Below are 12,247 nucleotides of genomic sequence, written 5' to 3'. Positions count from 1 at the left end.
ACTCATCATTTCAGTTTATCTTTCATTCAGTGGTTTTATATGCTCTAGGACAGGGGTTCCCAACAAAATTTTCTCGAGGATCCCCTCATCGAGCATGATTGGTACCTTATCATATCACAGTATCAAGTACCTAAAAAAGGCCAAATTAAGAGTCTTTTTATATGTTTTCTAGGTGTCAGTTGGTTCTAGGAAGACACTAAACACAGAAGTTAGCATTCGCTAAAGCTCTGTTCATGCAGGAAGCAGCCAAAACAAAAAACAAAAAAATCTGTTATCATAAGTAATATATTTATTCTAATAGCATCTTGCGGACCCCTGGGAGTCTGCAGATCACCTGTTGGTAACCACTGCCCTAGGAGAACTCTTACGAGTAATGGAAACTTTCATTTTCCTTAAATAAACTTTTTTTGATCATCAACATCAACTTCATCCCTGTCAAAGTAATGCCCCAGATGTAACACACATGTTCCAGTTCTTTTTACAATCTTGTAAGCACTTCTGGAACTCCCTTTTCACTACAGTGTTCGGCTTCTTCAGAAATTCTGTTTTTATCTCATCAATGGTGGCAAAATGACATTCTTTCATGGTTGTCATTAGCCTTGGGAATAGAAACAAGTGACAGTGGGCCATGACTGCCATATATGGTGCCTGAGGCAACAAATTTTTTTCTTCCCTGTCATCATGCAATGTCCCAAAGTGGTTTTGCCACAATTCTTGTCATTTTCTTCTGAGTGCTTCATGTAAATGGCACATAACTTCCAGGTAGTATTCGTTAGGACCATAAGGCGAGAACTCATGATGCACTATAATCAAAGGAAACAGTGATAAGAACCTCACAAGTGTTCAAAATTGTGCATTTTATTTGTCTTGTGTCTTCAGGTAGTTTCCATTGGGACAAATGGGCCTTTGATTTTTATGTCATATCCATATACCCACCTTTTACAACGACCTTTAGAAGTTCTGCATCTTTGTCAACTTCACTCGGCAATTCTGGAGTGATGTTTATACAGTGCCTTTATTAGTTGAATTTCAATAATTTCTGAACAGACTTTGCTGCTACACTTTTCATGCCCCCAGAAAAAAAATAAAAATAAAAAATTGCTTGGCTTAAGGGAAAGGATATATGCCAACATCATCAGCAACCCCTTTGATGGTGATTCAATTTTCCAGAACCAGTTTCTTTGCGTCTTCCACACTTTCATCCATAACTGATGTGCTAGGGCATCCAGGACAGCCATTGTGTTCATCATCATCATCATCATCATCATCATCATCATCATCATCATCATCATGACCCTCTTTCAAATATTTATATCAGTCAAACTCTTGTCTTGTACATTCGCCAGAAGCCACAGACAACATTTTGAATATGGTGCTGCACTTGATTCCATTTTTCAAGCAAAATTTACTGAAAATTTTTCGAACCATCTTTTTGAAAGTAAAAATTCACCGAGCACTGACAACCACATACAACCTTTTCAACTATCAACAACAAACTAAATACTCAAAACAGCTGAAAATGCCAACATACATTGAGAACATGTGTACCAAGAAGATTAAAAAAAATTTGAAAATTGATGTATAAATCCCATGAAATTAAAAAATTACCATTACTTTTTCATCACACCTTGTGTAAATTGCTAAACTACACTTTTTTTTTTTCCTTCTCCTCCTCCAAATTTCTTATACCAAAGCACAGCTGTACCACAACCAAATGTTTATCACTTTCTTCCAATTTATCTTACAGAATGCTTTTGGTCATTTCTGTATTTTTAGTCATACAGAAAGCCTAATCAAATGGTAAGTTAAACATAATTTTAACTAGAATTCTGATGTAGGTTCAGAGCACTTTGTCAACAGTTCAGTTCATAATAACGCATCACCATAAGTGGTATTGTTAAATGTTTCTTGGCTTTTAGATCTTCAATTACCTGTCTAAACTTAACCAGAAATCTAGTCAAGTTTAGTGCCAATTCTTGCATCCCAGTTATTTTTAAATGCTGAAGATTAAACATTGTGATTTCTTTTAATCAAATTTGCGCTTTAATCGACCACATCCAGCAGCATTCCCTGCCAACTGTGTTCTACACTGTCTCCTTACCAAGGCTTTTAACACACATTCCAGTTCTTTTTAATACATTGACAGCCACATGCATGGTGATGAATGTTCAGCAGGTCTGACCAGGCACACGGTATTACATATGAGATATAAAGCTCTGCTGTGGCTGCTAGCAGGCACTGGCACATGACATCAGGTGTGAGGCTTTGCTGTGGCCAGCAGGGGCCTTGTGGCCATCACGATGTTAATATTGTACTGACAATATTGTTTAGCCACAAAGTAATTGTTAGTGTAGATACAGCTAAAGTTATGTATAAATCTCTACATGCATGCACACTTACTCCTCCAACTCAACTCTGAAATTATCCGATTTCTGAATTTGTGAGCATTCCACCTATTCATACAGCTTTCCCCCCCCCCCCCTCTCTTCAGTTAACATGTGACATCTTCCAACATCTCCTGAATGTTTTGAAGAATATGTACTTTTTGACAGTTTTTTGAGGATGTTTTCCAATAAATATTGTAAATGTGCAGCAGCTTTTGATTTATTTCATTTTTTTTCTTTGGCTTATACTTACTGGTAATTTCATCTTCTCCCTCCCTCCCTTCCTTCCTCCCCACGTCAGACCATTTCAGTCACTAATAGATACCAGAATTTCAACCCCGTTACAAATATTTCACCCATACCACACATTTTGTTTTCTGCTTCCTCATTTTCTTGCACTACAAACTTCAGCCTTGCAGTAGTAGGTAGTATTACAAGCTAACCAACCAAAACAGACTATCCCCCTGATTACATAACCCCCCCCCCCCCCCCAAATCCTGGATTGGAAATACTTAAATCATTCCTCTGTCATGGATATCACAATCTTTCTTCATCCTCCAAAATGAAGAATGTACTCCCAAAAATGTTTTCTGCTTCACCCAAAGCAATAGTCTTCTGTCCATTTAATTTACGAAGAGTTCTGGGCCATCCTTCTCAGTACAACACTGTGTAGGGAAGCAGCCTACTCATGCCGTATAAAATTCACATCAGTATTTCCATTGTGTGCCAGCCAGTCCGCTGTAACTAGCTCTGACATCATAAATGTTGCGCAATACTTTAAAAATCAAGTAAATAACCTGAAACGTTTCTAGCATGTCAGGAGTAATACTAAATCAATATGTGTTGAATATCAGTTCAATAAATTTAACCATTTTTGGAGTTTGGATTTTTTCTGTAAAAATCATAGGCGCAACAGAAAACAGCTAGAAACTTAAAAATTTATATTAGATTCCTTTTTCATAATAATTTAGTAGAAACAGTATTCTGGATCTCACAAATTAAAATTTTAGTTGAAATTAATGATTTTCTGGTTTTTGTCTTAAAAATTAAGGAAGCAAGATAGATTAAGTAGGTGAATAAATAAGGCTGGATGTTTAAGTAGAAGGGAGATCCGCTATAATCATAAAGATGTGAGAAGTTTCAACTGAATAACTATAAAAGTATAGCGACAGCATATCTCCAAAGGGCAAGTTCAGAGCTCGTCTACTGCGTGTAGTGTAATTAAATTAATTCTCTCGTCCAAAATATTTGACTTAGCCACGTCAGACTTTTATTATGATTACTTACCTGTGTGCTGATTGCACATTTAAATTGAGAGCTTCATCGGACATCAGCAAAGGAAGCAATGATTTATTCAATAACTTAAAGTGGTGCATTACTAGCCCAGAGGCTAGTCGGGAGAGCGGATTTAATCAGGCGTTCCCTTAGCCGTCCGCACCGCGGCTTTATATATAAGAATGCTGCGTCAGGAAATAAGGCCCCAGTTCTCTCCAGACGCTGATTAGCGCACCACATGTGCCGGGAGTCGTGTCGCGTCGGTATCATTGCTATAAACAGCCTCGGATGCCGTAATAAGTTACTCGGGATATGCGTAACCATGAAATTGTTTTCGAGTGAAGTGTTAGTTCTGGGATGACTTTAATGATCTATCTTCAGTTTGCATATGTCGTATTTTCACGTGCCGAAACGGGACAGACATTCTACCATTATTTAGCGTGGCATTTGATGAACATTATCATCAAATTATGGCGAGCATTCACTTAAACCTTTAATTTGAACAGTTATAGTTGCATCAGCGCATTAGACTCTAAACTGCTCTGGTAGTTGGATTGTGTGGATTCTTTTTTGGTCTGTGACTTTCAGAATATAGTGAACATTTTAAAGAGAATCGTTTTTGATTATGAATCCCAGACAATCTCCTAATTCCTCAGAGCTATAAGCTGTAGCTATAAGTGTATTTCTCAGATGAAGTGGGCACTAGGAATTCTAATTACAGGCTTCACGTTTTGCTAATCACTTTCTGGTTGCCAATATTGTAGTTAGAGAGCCAGTGTTGAGAACGGCAAACAACAGCATTAAATAAATAAAAGGAACACATTACACATATAACAATATTCCACCCGCCGCCCCACAACTGTCAGCTATAATGTACGCTTTATTACGAGTGTCATCTGAATTCCTCCTGTTTTCCTTCAACACATGCTTCTGTGAATGAAGCAGAAGGTAACTGTCTATCCAATACATCCTCCACTCTCAGTATCTTCCTGACCTCAAAGTCCCTGTGCTTAAGTTACCTCTCTCTTCTCCAACGTCTTGCCACTGTTCCCTAACTATTTCCTGCTTCTCCTCACTCCCATATCAAGCTCCATACTACTGTTCATCTCTCATGTTGGTTATTTTTATGGGCTTATGTACCCATCTTACTTTCCTCTCAAGACTGCTTTTCAAATCAAATGTCTGCGACAATTCTGTATTAATTGTTTGTCCTCTTCCATACTATTTCCTCCTCACCAATATCCAATTGACAGTACACACCTGCACTTGTGAAAATTCCTCTGTAATCTAAGGTTATCATTTGTAATATCACTACCTTTAAACACCATATTAACCTCTACAAATACGAAGACATACTCAAAATAGAGCATTGGGTGAAAACACAAATTACTCACATAATAACAAAAAAATTTAACAAACCATTAATATAGTTCTTTTATGTTACAAATTTACAACAGTACTGTACAATTTAGTACAATGAAAACAACTGAGGTGACAAAAGTTAAAGCTAATTTTACTATATCTGTACACTCTCCATATAATACAAAATATTTTTTCACATGTTTAATGCATATTACAATTAGAAGAATGTTTTCCAGACATACTCCAAACAAAATATCAGGCTTGGTAACATCAGTATGTAATGGAAAAAAGTACTTTGACAATATACAACTCAGAAATTTCAATTTACAAAAATATTTCTCAAATATTTGGTGACTGAACTGCAAGAGAACCTAACGACAATAACAGTTTCAGAATATTATACTTTCATTTGGCATAGTCACTTGGATACATAGTTACATATGGCTAATATCACATTTCTGTATTCCAGTTTTGTAGCTTCTACAGTGTTAATATCATCACGACTACACACAAAAATAAAGACTTAACACTCTTCTTACAAGAAGAAAGAGAGGCTGCTTTGTTAACATTAACTTATTTGTGAACATGTACCATAATTTACATAGTGTACAATATAAACATGGTGAAGAAAATGCTGTACAAATTTGTGAATTTACATTATTTCTGATTTACAGGCCTCCCTTACATGAGGAAATACCAAAACTGATCACTGTTTGAAGCTTCTCATACACAGCTGAATTTCACACCTGCAAAATGATGAAAAAAAATCAATCCTTTTATCACTCATACAATGGGGATTTCACGAAATGTGATATACAAAATAATAATGAAATCCATGCTCTAAACTATGTATGACCTAGATCAAATTGGAGAGATTTCATTCACAAACTTGTGCTTTATCTTAAAATATCTTTATGTTAAATTGGTAGTTCTCACCACATTTTTCCCTATTCGCTTTTCGTTAAAATTAATATCACATTGTAAACTTCCATAATTTTACTAAAAAAGGGGTTTTAGTTTTGCTTTTCTTTTGAAACAGTGAAACAGATTTTTTTATGAAAGCAACAGGTCTTTGTGTACATTAGAATAGAATAGAACAGAACAGAATATTCAGTATTTTTCATACAATTGGCTTCGTCAAAGTTTACATATGCTGCTAGTAATAATAATAATAATAATAAAAATAAAATAATAAAAATAAAATAATAATAATAAAATAATAATAATAATAATAATAATTTTATTATTATTATTATAATTGTGGGGCAGAGACACTGTATAAACCTGATTAAAAAGAACAGTATACTTTGTCATATTGTCACTTCGTATTTTGAATAAACCATTGAGGAGTAGAGGGGACCCAAAAATGAAATGTTTAAGTAGTTAATATAGTAGGTGAATGGAACCTTTAAGTGGCAAGAACTACAAACTGAAATAATATATGGTGAAATGAGCAACAATTATTTAAAAAAGGTCAAAATGAAACCTAATAAGATCCATAGGAACATTAAACAAAAATCATTGCATGTCAATGATGACACAATCAAATCTAAATTGCACTTGTAACCAAGTTAAAATTGTCTGAGCTGAAAAGAATATGTTTTGAACAACCACTGTGGCAGGGGTGAACCAAATTCATATTCTGATGCTCAAGTCTGAACATGCAATTTCAGAAAATGATAATGGATCAGTCTAAATTATAAACATAAGCTATTAAGAAAAATTATCTGAATAATTTGAATCTCTATATTTTCTGTCACATCACAATTGTCTCAAATTTTATTTTATTATTTGGGTTGATGTCTAAACAGGAAAAACAGGAAAAAAAGAGCAAACCTGGTCAGAAATTAATAGGCTGGAGAAAGGCGTTTTACCTTGCAAATAAAAATAACTAACATTTGATATTTAATATGAGGTTTTTGGTGGGTAAACTATAAAAAACTTTACCAATACTGCTGTGGGAAGTAAACTTTATGAAAAATGGTGTGTGTTAAACTGGTCGTGAACTAAAAGCTGCATTTACATGTTCTGCTTATGGCAGAATGAACATTCTTTAAAGCATTGAGATCCCTGGAGCTGTACACATTGAGGAAGACAAATACAGCTGACAATACACAACTGATTTAATATAAACTGTGCAACTTTGAAAGTAAGCTATATATGGGAGTATGTGAAAATTATACCCATAAAAATTAAATAAGCAATATGATAAATATTTGGAAACAATGATGATGGGTTTCTGAAGGACTGAGATGAATATTAGTAAGGGTAGCACTCTTATCAGGAAAGGTATTATTCATATAATCTGTAAGAAAACAGATATTAACACAGAGTGTATAGTGCCAGAGATCACACTCCACGAGAGATCAGAGTGAAGATTAATGGCAACTGCTTTGACAAATTTAACATTCATTCACTAAGTGACTTGGAGAATTTTTTTAAAAAAAGGAAAACTTTGCACTTGGAAAATGCTCATGAAACACAGATTTTTTTCCCTCAGAAGGCCTGTTAATTTGTATTACTTTACTACATCTGAATTGTACCTTATAGAATTCAGCTACATCTTTGTTAGTTTGTTAGTTTTCAGTAGCTAATTAGGCCATTGATAACAATTCTCTGAATCACTGACAAGTACTATATTTTCAGGAGCAATTCACACAAACCAGTTTTCATTCACCAGACAGCAGGACACCAGAGAGAATCTCAAAAGAAAACTACCACTTTACTCATTGTTAAGAGTTTTCTTTTATTTCATTCCAAGTCACAAATTAACTGATGAACACAGTAACTTAATTCAACACTATATTACCAATACTTACCATCTTCACTGGAATAACAATTATGGCAGTGGAGTTTGTTATTGCGAACTCTGACATCTGTGCCCATAAGTCCATCACCAAGTTGGATGTGGCACACACAGCATTTAAAACAGTCAATGTGATAGAAAAGTCTCAAACTCTCTATGATCATTGCAGCTCCTCTGCCTGAAATTGAATGATCACAAAATCATCAAGAAGTTTAAGATATTGAAAATTTATGACAGGATTACTTTACATTGTATTTTCTCTGAAATTTCTGTTGTATGTGCTTAAATTTCTAAATTACATTAAATATAACATATAATCTGACATAAAATGATAGCATACATTTTGGAATATATCTTCAGTTCTTAAAGAAAAACTTCTTATAAAAAGTGGTATCTAGTCACAGAATGTTTTTCTGAAAACTAGGTTTGTTCCAATGATAATTTTAAAGATAATTGCAGCTTCATTCACTCATTTCACAGAAGTATCACACCAAAATGGAATAAATCAGATCATGTTCCCTATATAACTCCAAGATCAATGTACGTAAATGATAGTAATTTTAAGTAACCTACAATACCCATTAATACACTGCATTTAACTAAAAAATTTGAAGTAAAATGAGTACTTATTACTGACCTAACTGTTACTTTTTAGTATCCCATTTGTTTTTCTGTACCCCACTATCAGAATGATCTTTCATCTACACATCTCTGTACATCCAAGAAAATACTATCTAAAAATAAGTATTTGCAGTCCTGGATTCCAGTATATGAAACACTGATTCTTTAACTGCTCAATCCTCCACAGTTATGTACAATCAAAAATTTATTAGCTGGTGGTAATGTAGTAGTACTAATGTTGTTGTTGTTGTTGTTGTTGTTGTTGGTGGTGGTGGTTATTAAATTCAATCATGCCATCAAATATACACATACTTCTAATGCAAATTTTAATGCTCAGTATATGATTTTCCCCTCTCTCCCCTCTTTGAAATTCTGATGGTAGCAGGGGTATAATACAGGGAGCGAAAGGCTGTTTACAACTTGAGCAGAAACCAGACGGCAGTGTCAATGGGTCTGAAAGGGAAGAAGTGTTTGGAAAGGGTGTGAGACAGTGTTATAGTCTGCCCCCAAGTTAAAGAATCCAAAGAAAAATTTGGAGTAGGAATTAAGGTCCAGTGAAAATAAATAAAAATTTTGGGGTTTTTCGATGACATTGTAACTGTCAGAGGCAGCAAAGGACTTTGAAGAGCAGTTGAAAGGAATAGACGTTGGCTTGAAAGGCGTGTATAAGATGAACATAAACAAAAGCAACACGAGGATAATGGAATGTAGTTAATTTAAATCAGGTAATGTTGAAGGAATGAGATTAGGAAATGAGATACGTAAAGTAGTAGATGAGTTTTGCGATTTGGGCAGCAAAATAACTGATGTGGTCGAAGTAGATAGGATACAAAATGCAGACTGGTAATGGCAAGAAAAGTGTTTTTGAAAATGAGTAATTAATTAACATTGATTAAGATTTAACTGTTTGGATGTTCTTGGTCTAGGCATATGTCTGGAGTGTAGCCATGTATGGAAGTCAAATATGCATGATAAACAGTTTAGATAAGAAGAGAATAAAAGCTTTTGAAATGTGGTGCTACAGAATAATGCTGAAGATTAGATGGTTAGATCATGTAACTAATGAGGAGGTACTGAACAGAATTGGAGCTGAGAGAAATTTGTGGCACAACCTGACTAGAAGAAGGGATTGATTGGTAGGACATATTCTGAGACATCAAGGGATCACCAGTTTAGTACTGGAGGGAAGTGTGGGGTGTAAAAATCATAGATGGAGACCAAGAGATGACTACAGTAAGCAGATTGAGAAGGCTGTAGGTTGCAGTAGTTAATCAGAGATGATGAAGCTTGCACAGGATATAATAGCATGGAGACCTGGAGCAAACCAGTATCAGTGTCATTGTTTTAGTGTCATGGAAACATAATGTGTTGGTAAATGGGGATATCCTGCAATTTTGTCATTTGCGTTTAAGCACTCACCTAGTTCCTCTCCACAATGAGAACATTTTTTCTTTCCACTGACACTAAGCATTTTCTCAGTAGTTTGGTCAGAGTTCATTGTTACAGGATTACCATTAGGCCTGAGAATATTATGGTGACCAGCAATCTGCTCTCTGCTTTGGCTGTCTTGTGCCCTAGAAAAACAAACAATTCATATAGAGTTTTAAATGACACAAATGAAACAACAAAAAAAGTAACAGTGTAGATGTAGATACTTTCTTCATGGTGGTTTATCGCAGTGAAAATGGAAGTCCCTGCATGCCGATTAAAAATTCAAAAGTAGTTACAGAAAACCAACCTCTGTTGCTCAGATGTCAGCTTCAGAGGTAAGACACTGAGGATGGTATTTATGTTGTTCTTCAACAAGAATCTAGGATAACTAATTTTTAGTTGTTACTTGCTATGGTGTGGAACATGACGGTAGATGTATCTTGATGAAAATATGGCTACATACAGATTATTGTACTCTACACTATAATTTCATAAATGCTACCCAGCTGCAGACATCTATAGAAATTTAGCTATACAAAAGTTGTTATCAAGCAGAAGAGATACCCATTTATTCCTGAAACTGTTTTAATTGGCTGTCAGAACATTTACTCAGAAGTGAGGCAGTCAAAAAGTTTGGTGTAGCATTTGGTCGTCGTCATCATCATCATCATCATCATCATCATCATCATCATCATCATCAAATGGCATTAACACAGAAATTCCACCACAGATAAGTACAGAAAATATTCCATGCACAGCTATTTTTAAACACTGAAATCAATAGTAAAACCAGAGAATATTTATACTGCTGAAGACTGCCCAAAGAGTAACACGATTTTAATGAAGTTTTTGTGATTACTGAACAGCATATCAAGAGAGTTGAACATGCCAAGACAAGAAACCTGTCTTGAGATGAAGATCATTTCACTCTTCACAAAGAAAAGTAGTTGAATATGTGAACACCTTTGCAAAATTGTCCTTTGGCATTACCTCAGTTCATTACAGGGAAAATAGCTTATTATGCTGCCCAAAACAAAAACCTGGGTCTTAAGCACAATTAATATATTACCAGTCACTGGAAAATACTAGGTCTCTGGTTTTAAAAGGACAGATCCCAGAACAAGCTTAGGGAAAAAAAATCAGTAGCAAGAGTCAATGGAGTTCTGGCTATCAATACATGTGAAGCTGACTTTTTCCAATTCTTACACCACTTTTGAAAAATATCTTTTCAACACAACAAGGATTTACTACCTGAAAAAATAAGCATATTCACAGTAAATGTGAGACCACAAATAAATGTCCACATATAAAATTTGAACAATCTGCCATGTTATACAGGAGACAATCATGTTAGAAAGTGTACAGTGGTGCTGGTGAAGATGATGAACACTTGCAATTCTGAGTACAACTGAAAGATTAGTACCTTCTTGGCAGTCAGCATAACAATGCACCCCCTAAAAATGCCCAAGTAACTGTTCTGCACGTCTCTGAATCACACACCTAGGAAAGGCATTTGATACTGTGAGATGAAGTCAAGAGGGGGAACAGTGGAAGATGATACATTGATGTTTCGATAGTTCATATACTATGTTCATAGGTCAGTATCATTGTCTACAGGCTGCAAAGTAACCATGTAATGGTAGGGTTTGTTATGAATCACACTTAGGTTATATTTTTGGTGCTATTGCATTTATCTGTTTAACCTGCAGAAAATATGGAATTAATGTTAGAAGTATTTGTAGTTTTGAGTAATATATTTTTGATAAATAGAAGGGAACAGAATGTGGTTTCTTTATCACTTAATATTTTGTTCAAAAGCCTCTAACTTCAATGACCATCAGCACACTGCAAGAAGGGAGTTAATGAAGTGCATAATAAATCCTACATTTTTTCCACCTCCTCCTAGACAGCTAAGCTGATGTTTTACAGACAACCAAGGCTTTTTGGCATGTAATTAGCCCAACTTTCTCACATGGTCCATTTAATGTGTATATATAAATGGGACAGAAGTCTGGTGCAGGAGGCAGCCAGCTGAGAAAATAAACCCTTTCCTGTACTGAAAACCATTCCTGCATTATTGTTGACATTTGTATTGGAGACAGATTAAGTCCTTCAGAATAGCTGTTGCAATTACAATCATTTCATTACTCGTAATATGGGTATACTTGACACTATCAAGTTTATGATATATCATGTGAAATATTAAGTCCATAGGAACACAAATCTAACTCCATATTGCCATAGGATCTGGCTTCTACAAGACGACTCCTGGATATATTTTGGATTGCAACACACATCTAGCAGCCTATATAGTAATAAAAGATCCTTATTTGCTGAGGCAAATACTAATACCAATTTGATGAGTAAA

The 12,247-nt window shown here is 35.0% G+C and overlaps 1 protein-coding gene across 5 annotated transcripts in view; it reads right to left on the bottom strand.

Moving 5' to 3' along the window:
* Positions 1-5,068: 5,068 nt before the first annotated feature.
* LOC124554999 overlaps positions 5,069-12,247 on the bottom strand; it is a 168,059-nt gene continuing 160,880 nt past the window's right edge. For all 5 annotated transcript variants that reach the window (XM_047128739.1, XM_047128741.1, XM_047128742.1 and 2 more), the window contains 3 exons: positions 9,868-10,022; positions 7,841-8,005; positions 5,069-5,767 (listed from right to left, as the gene is read on the bottom strand). In XM_047128739.1, the coding sequence (XP_046984695.1) occupies positions 5,745-5,767; positions 7,841-8,005; positions 9,868-10,022 (343 nt within the window). In that variant the 3' untranslated portion in view covers positions 5,069-5,744. The remainder of the gene's footprint in view (positions 5,768-7,840; positions 8,006-9,867; positions 10,023-12,247) is intronic.

This window comes from Schistocerca americana, chromosome X (genome assembly GCF_021461395.2).
Source record: "Schistocerca americana isolate TAMUIC-IGC-003095 chromosome X, iqSchAmer2.1, whole genome shotgun sequence".
In the NCBI taxonomy this organism is placed as follows: Eukaryota; Metazoa; Arthropoda; class Insecta; order Orthoptera; family Acrididae; genus Schistocerca; species Schistocerca americana.
This window is presented reverse-complemented; position numbering and strand designations above follow the sequence as displayed.